The sequence below is a fragment of the Protopterus annectens genome, chromosome 4.part0, assembly GCF_019279795.1.
Source record: "Protopterus annectens isolate FY-2018-M chromosome 4.part0, PAN1.0, whole genome shotgun sequence".
In the NCBI taxonomy this organism is placed as follows: domain Eukaryota; kingdom Metazoa; phylum Chordata; order Ceratodontiformes; family Protopteridae; genus Protopterus; species Protopterus annectens.
The window spans coordinates 583,131,438-583,151,795 of NC_056733.1; the positions used below are offsets into that span (position 1 = coordinate 583,131,438).

At 38.7% G+C, this 20,358-nt stretch overlaps 1 protein-coding gene across 1 annotated transcript in view; it reads right to left on the minus strand.

Moving 5' to 3' along the window:
- Window positions 1-20,358, minus strand: part of MYO1H (myosin IH) — an 835,299-nt gene that overhangs the window by 766,261 nt on the left and 48,680 nt on the right. Inside the window, exons 5-6 of the mRNA XM_044068514.1 lie at window positions 16,013-16,192; window positions 6,762-6,860 (exon numbers count right to left, since the gene is read on the minus strand). Coding sequence (XP_043924449.1) covers window positions 6,762-6,860; window positions 16,013-16,192 — 279 coding nt within the window. The remainder of the gene's footprint in view (window positions 1-6,761; window positions 6,861-16,012; window positions 16,193-20,358) is intronic.

Here is a 20,358-nt window from a genome sequence, read left to right on the forward strand (position 1 = left end):
CACAAAACACGCTGATTCCTAATGCCCCAGTTCCAAGACAAGTCCACAAAAACGAATATAAAAATAGTAGATGTCCAAATAATCCAAACGAACAGTGATTCTGGTAAAACAGGTTTTATTCAGTCGACACCAGTAAGCGCTTTCACCCTAAGGCTTCATCAGACTTTTACAATTTGCTATAAACTCATTGAACTTCAAATAGCCCTCATTTCAACCTCATTGGTTGTAGGATTAGCATTCTGAGCATATATTTAAAGCACTACTAGCCATAAAACACCAACATGCATTACTTTATAAAAACATTGCTTAATAAAATCATTGCTTTATAAAAAAATATATATATGCACAATAACCTTACATACAAACATATATATCAATAATTTAAGAACATGTGTAAACAGAGAGTTCATATGAACTAAAACCCTAGTAACCTACTTAAGTATAGAAGATGACTTTTTAAAAACGGTTTAATATGGATGTATCCCCTGGGCTTAATGATAAGGTACATATTAAACCGTTTTTAAAAAGTAGGAGACTTTTCAGACCAAAATAAATAAATATGCCTGAATTTTGCCTGGATAGACTCATTAAGTTGATAACAGCTTGTATGAGTTTATTATGCTTTTTCCCTTGCATCTGTCATCTTCTATACTGAAGTAGGTTACTAGGGTTTTAGTTCATATGAACTCTCTGTTTACACATGTTCTTAAATTATTGATATATATGTTTGTATGTAAGGTTATTGTGCATATATATATTTTTTTTATAAAGCAATGATTTTATTAAGCAATGTTTTTATAAAGTAATGCATGTTGGTGTTTTATGGCTAGTAGTGCTTTAAATATATGCTCAGAATGCTAATCCTACAACCAATGAGGTTGAAATGAGGGCTATTTGAAGTTCAATGAGTTTATAGCAAATTGTAAAAGTCTGATGAAGCTTTAGGGTGAAAGCGCTTACTGGTGTCGACTGAATAAAACCTGTTTTACCAGAATCACTGTTCGTTTGGATTATTTGGACATCTACTATTTTTATATTCGTTTTTGTGGACTTGTCTTGGAACTGGGGCCATTAGGAATCAGCGTGTTTTGTGTACTGTACACTTCACATTTGTTAACAAGTACCAGGTTTTGCTGCTGAATGGATGCCTGCAGCTTATAATGGAAAGTTGATGTATAAGACCATCAAATAAATTATATATTATACCATGACCCCCCCCCCCATTAATATTCCAAAACGTGCATGCTGATTGGTCAGCATGCACGTTGTAAATCGACTTATACTAATGGAAAAAGGTCCGGTCGCCCGGACTTTTTCCATTAGTATAAGTCTTTAAACATTGTCTCGCTATGTTAAAGGAGTTTAACATAGCGAGACAGGTTTAAAAAAACAACGGAGATCTCTGTTGCTTTTTTAAAGCTGTCTCGCTATGTTAAACTCCTTTAACACAGCGAGACAGTGTGTAAAAAGCAACGGAGATCTTGCTTTCTCCGTTGCTTTTTTTTAAACCTGTCTCGCTATGTTAAATGGGTTTAACATAGTGAGAGAGCTTTAAAATAAGCAATGGAGATCTCCGTTGCTTACTTTAAAGCTGTCTCGCTATGTTAAACCCATTTAACATAGCAAAACAGTTTGTAAAAAGCAACGGAGATCTTGCTTTCTCCGTTGCTTTTTTCAAAACTGTCTCTCTATGTTAATTGGGTTTAACATAGCGAGACAGCTTTAAAATAAGCAACGGAGATTCTCTGTTGCTTTTTTTAAAGCTGTCTCGCTATGTTAAACCCATTTAACATAGTGAAACAGTAAAAAGCAACGGAGATCTTGCTTTCTCCATTGCTTTTGCCCACAGCTCTGATGTACTGTGTAGGCATACGCATGTGCAGTACATCAGAACTGCCGCAGAATACCAGACAGTCTGCTGCGGAAGGGCAGCAAGGAGGCATTATACAATGCCATTATTTAAGAAAAGTAATTATTTTTTTTCTTAAATAATGTCATTGTATAATAGCAATAACCCACTTCTGGGTGTGGGTAATGCTGGATTTACCCACGGTTGGCTTTGTTTGGCCATTTGGGCTTCACCCTCGTGACCAAACCATGCCAACCGTGGGTAAATCCAGCATTACCCACACCCAGGCGTGGGTTATTGCTATAATAAATAATCAGCAAGCACATCAAAGTAAATGCTGAAACCACTGTTTTATCAAACCCACGTGTACTTGAGTACTGTGTACATCAAGGAAACACTGCTTTCAAGGAGTTTGGTTCACTGGGTTATTGCTCAATCAAAGTTACTTCTTGCAACTGATTTTTAATCACTAAAATTTACAAAATTAAACCAAGGGTAATGTAGACCTTATCAGTCAAGGAAGTAGTGTAGTTCTTTTATTTGCCAACCAAAAATGATGCAGGTAAGGACGGAGAGGGATGGAGAGGCAATGTAAGTTATTAGTAATGCCATCTGGAATTAATGAAAGGGAATATATATATATATATATATATATATATATATATATATATATATATATACATATATATATACATTATTTTTTGTATCTATCTTGTGATGTTGGGATTTTATTCTGTGAAATGGAATTTTATGTGCAGCTGTATAGACATTGGGTTCTACTGGTCACCCCTAACATGCTCACAACCCACCAGATTCTTCTTGCTAGGCCTATTAATAGGGAACATTAATGGTTGCCAAAGGAACAGTTTTGCATACCTTTCATGCATTGAAGCTCATATACTAATAGTATCCATGAACCATTTTACAAAGCTACTAGGCACCCTGGCATGCATGAAGCCATTCATCTATAACTGCAGGAAAGAATAAAACAGACCAGAGAATGAGTCTGGCTAGCAATCTGTGTGATGAAGGCTGTATGTCATAAATCATATACTTCAGAATGGGCTCCTTTATTTAAACAGGCTGCAAAAAACTGGATGGCAAGTTCTAAATCTTTTGTTTACAAACACTGTTATGATGTGATTATTTGTGAAACAGGAAAAGAAGACTAAAGTACAGTTGTCAAAAGAAAAAGTTGTATTACTTGCAATAAGTATCATTCTCATCTTTGTTCAATATGCATTTAACCAGGTAAGTGAAGTGGTACTCCGACTCTTTTCAGCAGAGGGTAAGGATTACATTTTATATATGTGTGTTTGGACAAATTGAAGTCTGTCAGTCAATCAACACATTTCTGAAAATGAAAAAAACTGACTTGTATATACTAAGTCTGAAATGGTCATTTCTCAAAATATTCCCTTTTCTCTGGGCTTACCCTCCCTGCAAAAAAATATATAAATAAGAAAGAGAAGGTCAATGTTCAATATTTGCTTCTATCCTGCTTTTTTGGTACTCGTTTGTAAGCATATCAGCACTTTGGGTTACAAGTGCTGACATTCAAATAGAGAAATGATCTTAGCTCTACACTACCATTCTGCCCATGGTGTTTTTTTCTACACTTTATTAATATCCATAAATGGTTTGGAACATATGTCTCCGTTTTCTTGCTCAAGAATTAGGGACAGAGCTAAAAGGGTAGAGGGAGACAACAGTCTAAAATCAGGGACAATTTTTAAATAGGATTTTCATTCAAGTACAAAAGTTAAATGAATAACAAGTTGTGCATCAACATGAACTTACAGAACAGAATGAAGTAAGAAATGCTAATGTCTTGCATTATTGACTGGGTATAAGCTTCACTGATTTGCCAGAAAATCAAGAATGTTATGCAGGACAGGGCATAAATATGAGGAACAATCAAGGACAGTCTAAAACTCTGGAACACTGAGAAGTGTGACATACACTTACGAAGCTGAGTAGCACTGAAATGCCAAATAACATGAGATACGGCTAAATCGTGATTTAGTCATGTGTGGCAGTGTAGGAATCATTTGTTAAGGAAGAAAATATATGCTGCGATGAGGAAGGGTAATGTTTATCCTATAGAAGGCCTTTAATTTTCACAGTGTCACTACATGGGAAATTCAAACTGGTGAAGAAATGACACTCAGGGAAGGAGACAGTGGGAGTCTTTTCAGGCAGTACAATTATATCAGGGCAACACAGATTACCAGAAGGATAATTATGGCAGGACTGATAGAGCGGAGGAAGTAGTGGACAGAGTGTACTCATCAGGCCGGACAGTTTATTTTTTTACTTGGTGACAGGGAATAGAATACAGGGCTGCATAAAAGTGTACAATAGGTCAGAAGCAGGGAAAAACAAAGGAAGGATAATATCAGTTTATAATGTCTTTGAGTTATTTGTTAGCCTCTTTCATGGAAAAAAAAGATTAAAAAAAATGTAACTCTTGGGGAACTGATTTGGTTGTTTAAATTATACCAATCAAACTTTGCCATATTCATCCTTGGTGGTTTCTAATATCAGGGAAAAATCCAGTATCCATAGTAGTTTTGTTCCTGTGTTGAGACCCTAAGACCTTCTAGGAATGCAGTCTTCCTTGTATTAAAACAGTATTTACAACTCACAGTTGAAAATCAAATCCCCAGTCCTATTTTCTAGTCTAATCCTAAACCAAGAAATATTATTAGCAACTTTGAACTCCAAGGGTGTGTTCCAAAATCTTAGAATAAGTTGTTTAACAAATAGTTTATTTTCACAGTATTATTAAATGGAATCCTAAATTGTACGGTGACCTGTCTATGTGTTCTGTGATTCTGTTGTAAGTTCAGACTAGGCAATGCCCTCAGTCCATCATCCTGAAAAAGTCTGTTAGCCAAACAATGTTTATATTTTTAGCTGATACTAAAAGGTTTGTTTTAACTTGTCACTATATTAGAACCCTCTAAGGTAATGTTTCTTTTGTGTAAATTTCCTTTGTACTAGCTCTAATGTATTATTTCTGATAAGATATATACACAGAAAGTGGTACTATAGTCTAGTAGTGGATATATGCTACAGTATAGTAGCAGGAAATCAAAAAAGGGGAAGTTACCGCCACAAACAGAGCAGTCACCAACGGAATCTCCAGGGTTCCATGCTAGGACCTCTCTTGTTTGGAATCTACTTTTCTGACTTAAAAGCCAATACCAAAAGGGCTGTGGCTGACTAAGTTTGCAGATGACTATAAGCTAGGAGCAGTCATTGAATCCCAAATGACTTAGCCATCCTGCAAGATGGTTTGCCCCAAATATATAACAGGTGCCAAAATCATAGACTAAAACTAAATGCCAAAACATGCATTATTGTATTTTTGGAGAGGTCATCTATCCCAGGGAACTACCACATTAACAATATACCTCTAAGAGTTGACCCAGTTGTTCAGATTTGGGAATTTATGTGGTCAGTGACCTAACATTTGACCAACATGTGCCCATTGTTGTAAGTAATGCCCCTTTGGCATGTATCTGTCTAGAAACATGAAACAACTGTAATACACACAGAGATACCTAACTAAAAGGATACAAGGCCTAAATAACATGTCCTACATGGACCAACCCAAATCCCTGTCACTATAGTCGGTATCCTACAGACTGCTAAGAAGTCATCCATAAATGACATACAAGGCATACTCTGACCCATTACTAACAGATTTCCTGCACATCACAAGTCAAAAGGATCTAAACCTCTCCTTCGACATAACAGAATGGTTTGGAGGGACAGGTATATCTTGCAGAGGATACTGTTGCTCTGGAATAGACTCTCTATCCATATTAAATACAGTTCATCCCTATCCATATTCAAGTACAACCTGGCTCTATGGATGGGAAACAGAAAATGTATCCCATGACTGACCCTTATACTACTAAAGGACAGCTCCTAAATGCTTTATCCTATGCATGGATCCCCTCAAGTTATCCATGGTACATTCCTAGTTATTCTCCTTAGGGGTAATATATAATTATCGACCATGGGATGGGTAAGACCAATATCTAACCAAATGAGATAGGTTAATTTGTCTACAAAAAAGGAACCTGACTAGGCTTAAAATAGTCCACAAAGGCAGCTAGACTAATACTTGCTTATGAACCTATGAACTTATAATCAATTTATCCTGATTTATTAGTATTTTAGGATCTCTATAATCAATACATTCATAAAACAGGCACACTTGTTTCAGTATTCTTGATTTAATCTCCAAGGCATTATCATTAAAGAGAAATGTATTACCAATACTTATTCCAAGATCTTCCATCTTCTGCATTACTTCCAACACTTCTGTAAGACGAGTCTTACCAGTTTGTATTTACTGAACAACATCTCCTTATTAGTAGTAAAGTGTAATCCCACATGTTTCTAAATTGAGGTTATACCATGATGATTTCAATTTGTAGATAGCTGTGCTTCACTTTCTAAGAGTAGTCTGACCGGACAGCTATTCAACTTTTATTTTTATTATCCAAAACTATTTTTCTGCAGAGTCTATAATATCTTTCCCCATTCATCTTGGATGGATCTACAATATGTTTCAGAAGGCTATTCTATATTAGTGTAGGATCTGTTAAATGGAAGTGTATACACAGACTGTGAAGGTGTCATTATCACTTGTTTACATTTGTATTTTTTAAATATTTTCAGTAATAGAATGGTGTAAGATATCTGAGAATAAATAACCATTATTGTTAGACATATTAAGACATACTTTCTTCATGGCATGTCTTACATATTATGCTGCGTGTTATGGTTGTTTAGTACACACAGGGACATTGTCTCAGGACTAATTGTTCAGATATTCATCAGTACTCAGTATATTATTAGCAGTATAATGTATTAATATAAGTTAAGACTGTACCTCAGTGTCATTTTCATCAAACTCAGTAACAGAGAAGGCTTTTCGTACAGTCTTCCAGTCTGACTTGTCATTAATGGAAGTAACTTTGGCACATTCACCCTGTTACAACAAAACAGAAAGCAGAATCCACTGTTGATGTTCATTAAACAAAGTACAGTGTATCTTTACTGTGAGATAACTCATGTTTTTCCACTGCATTTCCGTGTTAGTTTCCATCACTCTGCTTGAACGTACAATTCATCAGCATATCAGGCACTGCCAGAGTATTTGACTCCCACTGCTTTTGCTGCTGCATTACTATGTCAGGACCCTATTTTGCTATATAAGTGCTGTTGCCATTACTCTGACAGATGTCATTTTTACATGTTGTCATTAGTCACTTTCCTTGGCTCCTTCTAAATGATATGGCAGTGCAAATAATCTAAAATGAGCACAGTAGAAAAAAAGGAAACACCTCACCATAACACACAATATGATATTAAAATTTACTTATTTACTGGGAAAGTCTGACTGGGACAGCGCCCATTTTCAGGAGAGGCCCAGGGAGAAATGCTCCAGATGGATGTCTTTGGAATGTGGGAGGAACTAGAGCACACCCACACGAACACAAGGAGGACATGCAGACTCTGCACAGAAGGAACCCCAGCTGAGAATTGAATCAGAGAACCTCTTGCTGTGAGGTGGTAATGCTAACCGCTGCACCACTGCAGTTAGCAGTTCCCAGTGCTGGGGAATTTACTGCCAAAACTTTACTCATGGATGCAGTACAGAATTTGGTATCTACTGACTGGCATAGATTCCCAACAGCATTGCAATGCCTGCCTAGCTTCCCATGTGACATTTAGATCATAATCCCATTTTCATAGTACACTGTATCTGAGAAAGCTAATGTCATACTTAACTCTGGAATAAACAATAAGAAAAAACATTCTGCAATGCCAATTTATATGTTCATGTTTGTGCAATAAAGATTTCTGTGTCTGTTGCCAATGTTAAAGGTTAGTTCAAGTGTAAACAAGGTAATTCTAAATAGAAAGAAGATGCTCCTCTGATACATTTCAGTACATTAATACATTAATTTTACTCTGTACCACACACCAGCTATCTGATCTTTGTTTGCACCTCTGGATACGGTTTGATATTATAGATATTAGATGAATTTATGCAGCACAAATGAACCCTCAGGTTCTGTGACTTCCCTAGCTACACTGGTGTCCTCTGTGTATTTCACTGACATGCATATGGTTTACAAACCCCTTCTTTGGAAATTAACATTGTTTTAGAATTAATCTATAAACCAAAGAAAAAAGAAAAAAGAGATGATGAATACACATTGTAAACAGAAAATACAAATTACAATTGATATATTGGCCCTAGATTTCATTCAGAAATAACCTGAAAATAGTTACACTTTATTACAGCTCATATTTTTTTTATTTTGGAATGAATGGTGGCAGATGAGAGATATGATCATGTTTTTTTTCACCTGGGGTACTGCATGAAGTATTGCTTCAGATGTAGTGTTACCCCCCCATAAAGACAAATGATATGCCATTGACCATGTTGGCCCCATTTACATCTTCAGTCTCCTTGTTAAGATAAACAAGAGTTTAGAGTACACATAATTAACTTAGCATTTGTCCAAGACATACCTTTAGGCAACATGGGCTCCATATGGATCATTATTTTTTTTTATCTATGTTGACCAGGTTAGTCACACTAGGCTAGTGGCTTCTTTTCAGTGGAGACCCAAAATGATATTTAGACTACTGGGGGTAATTTGGCCAGGGCATCATGGAACCTCTCCTACTCTTTCTGGTAGGTACCATGGATCGTTTACATCCACCTGACCTACCACCAGCTTAAGCAGGTGGAACCTTGGCTTAATGACTCATCCAAAGACAACATGAGTGCAGTACCCCCTTATGCTTAACTGCAGTGTCAGCAATCAATATACCTGGTGTGGGAATCGAAGCCATAACCTTCTGCATCAAAGGCAAGTGCATTACCAGTTGCACAGCTGATTCTGTACCACTCCAACATTGGACTCCCTAACCTTTGTCATTTTCAGGGTCATGGACAGTAAAAGCATGGTAAGAACAATCTTCTCTGACATTAAATTATTTGATGTCATGGACATTAGAAAAATTAGTGAGGCACAAATCAGTTTTGTGGCACATATTGTCAAATGTTTATTAGCTGCTTATAAAGTAATAATAAAACATGGAAAACTGTGGATCTTCTCTAGTACAGAATAGTTACCAGACTCAAATCAGTCACGACTAAGTAAGTGATTTAAAAATTAAAAAGAGAGAGATTGAATGACAGAGTTGTTTGGTAGCATACATGTTATTGGATCTATGAGTATACTCACATTGTGCAATAAACAATAGGTAAGGTAGAGAGGGAGAGTTCATAGGTTCATAGGTAGGTACTAGGCTATCGGCCCTAGGGCCCATACAAGCCTAGCTAAAAAATGTACCCTGGCTTTCGCCACCCAAGAAAATTATTTTCCTGTGCCCCTGTCGAGCAGAGCCACAGAAGTGATCCCCGGGATGAATTTCCCATTTCCCATCCAATCATCAAGATTTTTCTTGAAGAGTGCTAATGAGGAGCTCTGTTTGACATAGATAGGTAGTCTGTTCCAGAGTATGGGAAGTCTCTGGGACAGGAATCTATCCCTCCAGCATGTTCTGTTTATTGTGGTGACAAGGTTAAGGTCCCTAGAGCGTGTAGCTTGGAGGGATTGGGATTTCTTTAAGTGGAGCATGTCCAACAGCTCTGGGTTTGACATAGCTTTGTATGTTAGGCAGAGATCGCCCCTGAGTAGGCGATATGCGATGGAGTAAAGCTGTAGTTTTTTGAGACGGTCTGCATAGGGCATCTGTTTGAGGTCAGTAATCCTCTTTGTGAGGTATTTCTGTGGTCTTTCCAGTTGTTGTAGATGTCTTGTGAGGTACATACCAAAAGGGCGTTGTACTCTATAATGGGTCTAATGAGTGATGAGTAGAGGGGAACAATGACCTCTTTTTCTGGATGAGAATCCTTTTGTGATGAGATGAGCCACGTAGAAGGATTTCCTGACCACTGTGGCAATGTGTTTATCAAAGGAGAGACTACTGTCCACCTGTGTCCCAAGGTCTCTTATCACATTTTCGGCATTAAGTAGACTACCAGCTATGTGGTAGTTCATGGGTATAGAGTTTTTACCAAAGGGGATGACAATACACTTTTTGGCATTGAGCTTCAGGCCATGGCTTTGACACCAAGTATCTGTCTCAGTGAGGCCCTTTTGTAGTTTGTCCACATCGTTAGGAGTTTCGATTATGGCTCCTAGTTTGCAGTCATCTGCAAACTTTGTTAGCCAAAGACCTTCTGTGTTGGCCTGCACTTCAGAGAAGTAGATACCAAACAGGAGAGGACCCAGGAGTGAACCCTGTGGTACTCCACTTGTCACTGGTCTGATGTCGGATTTGGAATCCGCTACTTTCACAGTGTGGGTTCTGTCCATGAGCCAGTTGGCAACCCATCTTGTGACATAGGGATTTATACCTAGTTTAGTGAGCGGGGGATGGTGTTGAAAGCCTTGGCAAGACCTAGATAAGCTGTGTGAACCATTTTACCCTCATCTATGGCTTTGGTGACTGCTTCAAAGAAGTCAATCAGGTTTAGGAGACATGATCTGCCTTTTACAAATCCAAACTGAGTAGGGTCCAGAGTTTGGAGATTACCAATGTCTTTGTTTATGAGTTCCACAATGATACGTTCCATGGCCTTGCAGACCAGGCTCATCAGGCTAATGGGGCGGTAGTTCCCAGGGTCCATCGTGGCTCCCCCTTTGTGGAGTGGGATAACTGTTGTGGTGTGCCATTCAGTGGGTACAAAGCCTGAGGTGAGGCTATGATTGAACATGGTACTTAGGTAGGGTGCCAGTTCATTCTGTAGTTCGTGTAGAATGCAGCCTGGGATATTGTCAGATCCCATGGGTGCTGTGTTCTTGGCTTTGGAGAGTGTGTTTTTTACCTGTGCAGCCATGATTATAGGAACTTTGCATTCTTCCGGTATAGAGATGGGCCCTCTAGAGGGTGAGGGGGGGTAAAGTTAGCCCTGAACCTATCTGCTAGGATGTTGGCAATATCAGTTGGTTCTGTATATTTAGTGCCATTATGCTGTAACTCAGAGCAGATCTGAGTGTTCCCATTTAGATTCTTGACATAGCTATAGAATGCTTTGTGGTTGTCTTTAGAGTCAGTGGCAATTTTGTTTTCGTAACTAGCTTTGGAGGATTTTATGAGGGATCTCAGCTTCTTACTGAGGTTGACCAGGGAGTTCCTCCAGTCATGGGATTTTACTCTTTTTTGCAACAGTTTCTTTCTTCTGTTGTAGAGTTTGTTTATGGCAGAGGACCAGCAGATTGGCTTCCTTTTTTGGAGGATAACATCTTGGTTCTATTAGGGATAGCATGATCCATGCACTCGTGTAAGTGCTTATAAAGTGCATTTGTATAGGATTCGGCAGTCATACCTCTATTGTCCATCTGCATGGGTGTCATGAAGTTTGCCACTTCTGTCTTAAGAAGTGTGAAGTTGGCTTTTGAGAAGTTTTTACAATGGTTTCCCTAATTGGGGCTGGGGTGGGATGTGGATGTCTAGGCTGATTAGCTTGTGGTCAGATCTGACCAATGAGGAATTGACCTCTGGTGTGGAACACCGGTTTCCCATGTTGGTAATGACCAGGTCTAGGATATTGCTGCCCCTGGTGGGGGTGTGAATAAGTTGATCCAAGGCGTTGGAATTTATGAATTCTAGAAAACGTTGAGCAAAAGAGTTGGTACATGAGTAGTTTTTGCAGTTAATGGTGGGGTAGTTGAAATCGCCCATTATTAGGGTGTTGGGTTGTACCCTAATACTTTCCAGTGTATCAAGAAATGAGGAGTGTGAATCCTGGGGCATGGTGGGGGGTCTGTAGCAAGCTACAGTTTGGATTGCGGTCTTGCCCAGAGTTAGTTGCACTTGGATAATCTCGGATGCATTATGCTGTGCAACTAGCCTGGAGGTGTGGATATCCTTAATGAATATGGACACGCCTCCGCCTTTAGTGCTTCTTTCTGGGTTAGGTAGCCGAAAGGTGTGGTATGAATTGAAGCCTGGTAATGCAGGGGTGCTCTCTGGAGCTTTGAACCAGGTCTCTGTCACTGCACAGATGTCAATGTTCTCCATTTTAAGGAGTGCCTTGAGTGAGTGCATTTTGAGGTTTAGACTTCTAGCATTGAGTAGCATTACCCTCAAATTTTGCTTGCTTGTACCTGTTACGGTGGTGAATTTGTCATTTGAACCTTGCCTAAAAAAGGCACTATAGGGGTGGCAAGAGCCTTAGCCAGTATCCGGAATCCTAAGGGCGACAGGTGCAGGCCATCTCTGGCAAAGCATCGTGGACTGTCGATCATGTCGTCCCAGGCAGACAAATACTGGATCCCCTTAGAATGACACCAGAAGCTTAGCCAATTGTTGAAGTCAATCATTTTGTCCTTGCACTGTGGTATCATTCTGGGTGATGGCAGGATGCTACTCAGGGTTAGGGTCATACCTGCCTGGGATACAAGATCGGAGAGCTCCTCCATGTCTCTTTTCATATAGTCCAGGGAGGTACATCTCAGGTCATTCACACCAATATGGACAATGACAGTGTCATATTTGTACTTATTGTGGAGTGACCTGAGTGCATGCGTTATGTGGCGGATCCTGGCACCTGACAGGCAGCTGACAGTAACGTTCTCCTTGTTTAGTCTAGTGAGTGGAACATCAGTGTGCCTGACTATAGAGTCACCTATGACTAGAGTGTTGGGTACGTTGTTATGCCTTATGGGCTGTGGTTGAGTGACACACTGAGTTTGTGAGCTATGTGTCATTTGGGTTGTGTTGGGGGGTCGGAGTTTGCTTGCGTTTATGCTTTGGATGTCCCAGATGCTTGGACAGGTTTTTATTGAGAGCCTCCACGAATGTAGGTGTGTGTTTTGTGTTTCTATGTGTGTGTTTTGGTGGTGTAGGTTTTGAGGGACTATGTGATGAGTGTGGTGTGGTGCAAGTGTTTACCTTTTCCTCTTGACTGCCTAGTCCAGTCTTGGGTGAAGAGAGCTTTTCTTCCAGTTTGGCTATATAAGTGCATCTCTCACAGGTTGTAGTGTTGGGTGGTAGGAGGAGAGGGTTGTCTGTGTATATGAGGCAATTGCTGCATTGCCCCAAGATGCCCAGATCCATCAGGTAGACAAGAGAAATCATTGGGAGCTGACCCTTAGACATGCTTGGATAAGTGCTTATTTATTAAGTACTAAAAACTGCTTTCCACTAGACAAGTGAGGAAAGTTGAGTGCTGTAGAAATTTGCAGCTTATGTAGTGCTTACAATGAGTTCTGAACAAGTGCTGAGTTCAAAGAAACAGATTTGAGTGCTGAAACTAGAAAACTGGCTAGTTATAAGAATAAAAAACTAAGCAGGAAGGCTTCCCTCCAACACAGAAGGGCTTGGGGGCTCAGAAGCCTACAAACAGTCTATACCACTTAACAGGAAAGGCAGGAAACAAGCTTACATTTTTTTTTGTTTCCCAGATGCTCTCTTTGTACACAGTAGGAGTGCCTGAAATCAGAATATGATCTCACTGCACTCAGTTGAGTGAGCAAATGAGATGGGCCCAGAAGGAGTATCCAAACACAAATTTACAAGAGGGGCGGGCAGTTTCAAGGCCACTAAGATTAACACCAAAACAAAAACAGGGAGGGTGAGTGGGACTAACTGAAGAGCAGAGTCAAAACTTCCAGTTCAGTTAATATTCCTGCAACACAGTTAAATCAATTTGTAAAACCATTTTGTTTCATCTGAAGTGGGAAACACTCTCAAGCAAAAAGCTACAGCCAAAAAGGTTGATTTGCAGGGATACTGAAAGACATTTTTATTTCAGATCCCAAACTCTAAATGCAGCTTCAGAGGATAAAGAGGCATAGGGTATGGACTGCAACTTAATTCAGTGTCAAGGCACAGGCATTTGATATAAGTCATATTGTACAGATTTGTCCCTGTGTATTTTCTGCCAAGAATGTTAAGTTCTGAGACATGGAAATTCTTGTCTTTTTCTTCAGAAAATGTATTCTTGATTTGTGCTATATCTTTAGAGAATGCTTATCCTTATGTTTCTGGAGAGGATGGTGGGTCATCATTTGCCCTTTCACCCTTGCTTGACTTCATCCCTGCAATAGTTTTTTTTTTCTTTCTAGGTCAGAGTACAATGAATGATGCAAGAATTGTCCATTATGGAAATAACTGGTGTATCTTCAAAGGGGAAATAAGAGGAAACAATGCATATGTTTAACATCAGTGTGCTACAGTAACCATTTGGAAAGAAATACTGAGTCCACAAAGAACTACAAAACAGTTTTAGTTTGAGGAATAAAAGAATAATAAACTATATAATAGTGGTGATTTTTCTAAAATGATGACCTCTAGTGCACCCTTGTTGCAAATTCTTATTAAAATCTTTTATTCTGCACAGACGAGGGCTGTTAACAAGGGGTTGCAGGACAAAACCATTTAGAGGGTCTAGTTTTTGTGTGTCATCCATACAATCTATATATTGGTGCCCCAGTTATACCCAGTGACTCATTTGAGTTGTTCCTGCAGGTGAGAGACAGACATCACTAAACTGAGTATGAACCCTCCAGCCCATTTACTCCCATTTAAGGATCCGATAAGCCAATTCATTCCCTTGGAGGTGAGAGTCAGTTGTTTGGGATCAGTTCAGTTTACTGATTCTGTAAAAGCTCCCACCCCATTTCTCCTAACCACTCTTTATAGGTGACCAGAAAACTCACAATAGCTGCCTGTGTGGAGAGTGATGAGCATGGTCCTACCCATGTCATTTCCATTCAGTGGCGCTAACGTCACTTAATAGAATGGGCTTGCCTCTTGAATCAGTTATCTCATAGCCCCTTGGTAGATACGGCTAATGCAGTGGGTCCTGACTCTTTACTCATCCCACGATAGTCAATCTGGTGTTAGATGCTCGTTCTGTTGCTAATTAAACACTATATGCCTTTTCGTAGTCACGCCTTCGTCTTTTTCTCTGCCATGAGACAGAGCTAAGAGGTTCTAGTTTTGTGCCAAATAAAAAGTATATACAAAAACAAAATCAGTTTTAAACTTCATTCTCACCTAAATGATGTGGTTACACAGGCAAGTATTCTTAAGGTCTTATTCCAGAGCAGTGTGTTCAGTAATTTCATCTGTTTGATGTGGGTAAAGGGTTAAGAGGCCTGCTTAAAGGTCATCAGTGAGTTTCAGAAATTGTCGTGCTTAGATGCAAGGAATAAATGCAACAGCAACAGCTGACTGCAGTTCATACAAACTGTGGACACAGCAGGAGTGTGTCCATATTGCATATCAGTGCAAGCTGTTTACATTTAGAACAATGCATACTCCACAAAAAGATACAGGCAGTGCTGTAACACAGGTTGATTTACACCGCACCTCAATGTTGCTGAATGAGAGTTCTGTTACACCGCACAGGATTTCCTTTATCGTGTGCATGGAGTACACATGAGTTCTGTTACTGTAGCTGGCATGTATGACTGTTATAATTTTCACACAATAATTCCTAGAATCAATAAAGTATGAAATAAAAATATACTACCGAACTAAACATCAAACTCTTAACCTTAACCATTCTCATGTCATCTGCTAGGGATGATGTTTCAAAAAGCGACCTGTGAATGTGCGCTAACCTGACTAATTATTCAGGACTAGTCCTTTGTAACCCTCTTGTTAGAACATAAGAAATACTGTGATGATCAGTTTTGTTACATTGCAGGTGTTACAATTATGACTGATCCAAACAATCCTTTTCATAAGAAAATATTTTCCTACCATGAGATGCGCAAAAGTGAAACCATCACTATGATTTTTGCTAGATCTCAACAGGATAGTTAGACAAATTAGTCACTGTGCAATAGGAGAAACCACAGGATGTGATACATTTTATTGGACAAAATAATGTTTAATTCAAAGCTGGAACAGTTATACTTGAAAAAGCCATCTTCAGAGCTGCAGAAGTATATGCATGTATTCCAGACTCTATTTCTAAAGAAAACTGTCTGGCTTTGCAAGTAACGTTCTTTGTGTCTGCACTGTCAAGACCACTAGAATGGGTAAGTAGCAATAATAACAAAGATTTTGCTGTATAGTACTCATATTATTTTTCATTACCTGTACAAGGTAGTAGTAATGTTCTGAGTTGCATTCTAGTCCAAGACTTTGTAACAGTTCATCTTCACCTCCCTCTACCAGCTGGTAGAAGATATGGAAGTTCCTTTCTCCATGGTTCTGGTGAACAACTCTTGACTTCTCCAACAGGTAGCTTATGATGTGACCGCCCACTGGAGCACCCTATAAAAGTATAAGAAAATATACAGCACTCTGTTTGCATGTTAGCATTTTGAATGAGCGTGTGAAATAGTTATTGGACCAGCTCAATAAATAATGTACTACTAGACTGAGCTCAACAATGAAATTTTTAAAAAACTAACTCATGTACTACAGTGATTTTTTTCTGGTTCAATAAAAACATAGATTAAAGCTTCTTCGTAACTTGTGAAGGGTATGAGGAAAAAAAGAGTATTGTGTTCTAGCTGTAAATGGTTTCTCTATTTTATCACAGGGTAGTACTGAAAATGGATGAGACAAGGGAAATATTCATAGTGACCTTTTAGGCCACTTTGTGCATGTATTGTAATTTCCATGTGCCATATCTTACCTCTATTAGGCAACAGCAGGAGTGTGTCCATACTAGGAGGATGCATCATTACAAAACCAAGAGGAACACTAGATTATACCAGGGAGAATACTTAAACTATTACTGGTACTCCATTAAAAAGTAAATAGAACAACAGGTCTACACCACTGTGCACTGTATGCCCACTAAAAGGAATGAAACTCTAATGTCTGTCACTATTTACTGTAAGGATACATGATTTATGAGGGAAAGGACAAAACAATGCAAGAAGACATCAGGGATGCTCTAGGAGTTATATCACGTGGTTGAAAATAAATCAGTCAAGACTCTGAGAGATGGGGCATAGCTCCCAACTTCTTCTTTCTTCAAGAATCGAGGACAAAGACAAAAATGATAGGGGTGACAAAGGCTGAAAATCAGAGACAATTTTGAAATATTTTTTGTTGTTGTTGTGTCTTTCGGCTTTTCCCGTTTAGGGGTCGCCACAGCGGAACTCCGGTCCACTAATGACTGGCAGTAAATTTTTACTTGCCACTTTGAAATATTACACTAATTAATTTACAAAGTTAATATAGGATTTGCACCAACAAGCATTTGTTGAACATATAGAGGTATAAAACTCTAATCTCTGAAATTACTGACTAACTGTAAACTGTAAACCTCACTGATTTATCAGAAAATTTAATATATATATATATATATATATATATATATATATATGAGGTCAAAAATAAGAGGCAAAATCAGGGACATTCTACAAAATCAGGGACAGCTGAGAGGTATGAGTTGGGGGTTGTAGGCAATTACCCATACAAACACTGATGAAAATTTTAATGAAATGGTAGATTTTGGTGATTTTTTTTTAAATATACTACAAGTGCCTTATTCAGAAAGACATATCTTGAAGTAATTAATTCACTGATGTCTGTTCAGATGGCTTCTGAAACAAATCCTGTCTAAGGCTTTGTCTAAGCTGCAAATGTACATGGCCTCGGAAGTCCAACATTCACTGCTTCCACACATTAGACATGGAGGTGATGAGTCTACATATGAAGGTCAAGAGGCGCACACATAGAATTACAGGCTTGGGTATGTCAGCATGCCTGTAATGCTTCTATGAAGAAAGTTATCTTATTAGTACCTCATTAAATGTGATGAGTTTTTTATGCCTACCGCTATACTGTTAACTGTAAGCTATGAAAACAAGCTCCATTTGTATTATTATTTACGTTTTGTGTATTTGGAAAAATGGTACAATAAAGTTTCACAGTTTTCAAATTTATACAAGGAAATTGCCACAAAATAAAATCTTGAAAAAAACTTTAAAAACATTCAAAAGGACCAATGAGGATGCTTATACCTGCTGTTACTTAACAGACAGGGAACTGTTATCAGTGCAGCTTCTTAGATGAAACCTTACATGTCACTGCAAAATGTCATTTATTTCCTAGATGATTCTAACATTTACAGAATGGCCTGTCTGGTAATGAGGGAATACAAGACAATAAGCTATATGCTTTTAGCATTACAGTATCTTTAGACATGAAGAGACCGGGGTGAATAATCATGAACCAGTAAAGCCACCCAGAAACTGATGACTCACTGTATGACATGTTATCTATGCAGACTTTGAGAACAAATTTTCCAAGGTCGTAGACAGGGTTCTGTAAAATAATGAATTGCATGCTGTTCTCTTGGCAAGGATATGTTAGCTTCTAGAATCCCAACTAAGCTTTGTTTTATGTCAGCTTACAGTAATATTGTCTTTCTTAACTTAATACAATTATACAGTAAGCCTGGCAAACATGAGTCCGAGGCTTACATTCTCTGCAGTTTGTTCTGGTGTATGCAGTAGAAGTTGGGTTAAGAATGAAGGGCTCCTTCTTCCTTCACAATAACAACAGAATAAAAAGCTTTTGTGTTTCAGATGTAGGTTATGCTTATGAAGACCCTCTTTACTAATCCATTTGAATGATTGTCCTAAAAGATGTAGCTCGCTTCCATGAACTCATAAAGATCACAAAATTTAATTTTTTTTTTTTTATAGAGGGGTATGACTGTATCATTCCCATTAACTTTGATGTTACTGCATCCTAGAGAATGGGATGAAATGACTTTGCTGAATCACCGGATTGCACACTCTAACTTGGTTACCTGGGAGTTGCATGGTCTTCATGAAATTGTACAGATCCCCTTTATACCCAAATCAAAAGGCATTTTGTCTATCTCACATACTGTGTAAATGTCTAACATGATATTTTGAATAATATACTTGGCAAATAACACTAAGTTATAAGTATAAAATGTTCACCTTTAGCTTATTCTGTTTTGCAGCTTGAAATGTCTTCTAGTTGTTGACTGTTGTTACATACCTTTGTGAATCATGAGCCTTTTATTCCTCCTCTTGTAATCTGACAACCATTGATTCATATAGACAATCGAGGCACTTAAGAATGGAGTCCTTACTTTCCAGTCCAACCAATTCAATCTTTCAAGTCAAATTCTAGAGATGTGCATACAGAACAAAATTTTCTTGGTGACACTGCTGAAGTAGAGCTTTACAATATTCATTGTACTGCTAACATCCATCTCTTCGCTACCAAATTCCATATTTCTAGTTTTTTCTTTGCTTCCATATAATTAAGTTTCACAATGGACCATCTTGCACTTTGCCAAAACACTCTTGCTTAACAAGCCAAATATCTCTCCTCGGAGCCAGCTTTGTCAGAGACCCATCTGATAAGTTGTCTGAAGCTGTGCAGTAAGTTTTAGATTATTTGGATTGTTGAAGCTAATTAGATAACATACAAACATAAACTTGTTTATGGATTTTCTGTTGTATCTCAATAAAATGTGATCATTAAATTTTTAAGACAAATGAAATTTGATTATACTGAGAGTGATGTACTGTAGCTTGAGTGAAATTGCAAAGTGTGTATGTATAGGTTCATAGGTAGGTACTAGGCTATTGGCCCAAGGGCCTACGTAAGCCTAGCCAACAAGGTTCCCTGGCTTATGCAGCCCAAGAAAGTTATTTTCCTGTGCCACTGTTGAGCAGAGATACAGAAGTGATCCCAGGGGTGTATTTCCTATTTCCCATCCACTCATCAAGATTTTTCTTGAAGAGTGCTAATGAAGAACTTTGCTTGACATAGATGGGTAGCCTGTTCCAGAGTATGGGAAGTCTCTGGGACAGGAATCTATCCCTCCAGCATGTCCTGTTTATTGTGGTGACAAGGTATAGGTCCCTAGAGTGTGTAGCTCAGAGGGATTGGGATTTCTTTAGGTGTAGCATGTCCAACAGCTCTGGGTTTGACATAGCTTTATATGTTAGGCAGAGATCACCTCGGAGTAGGCAATATACTATGGAGTAAAGCTGGAATTTTTTGAGGCGGTCAGTGTAGGGCATTTGTTTGAGGCCAGTAATCCTGTTTGTCAGGTACTTCTGTGGCCTTTCCAGCTGCTGCAGATGTCTTGTGAGGTACATTCCAAAAGAGGCAATGTACTCTATAATGGGTCTAATGAGTGTCGAGTAGAGGGGAACAATGACCTCTTTTTTCCTGGATGAGAACCCTTTTATGATGAGGTGTGCCATGTAGAAAGACTTCCTGACTACTGTGGTGATGTGACTATCAAAGGAGAGACTACTGTCCACCTGGGTCCCAAGGTCTGTTTTCACACATTCGGTGTTAAGTAGATTGCTGCCTATGTGGTAGTTCATGGGTACAGAGTTTTTAAAAAAGGGAATCTCACTGCACTTTATGGCATTGAGCTTGTGGCCATGGCTCTGACACCAGGCATCTGTCTCAGTGAGGCTCTT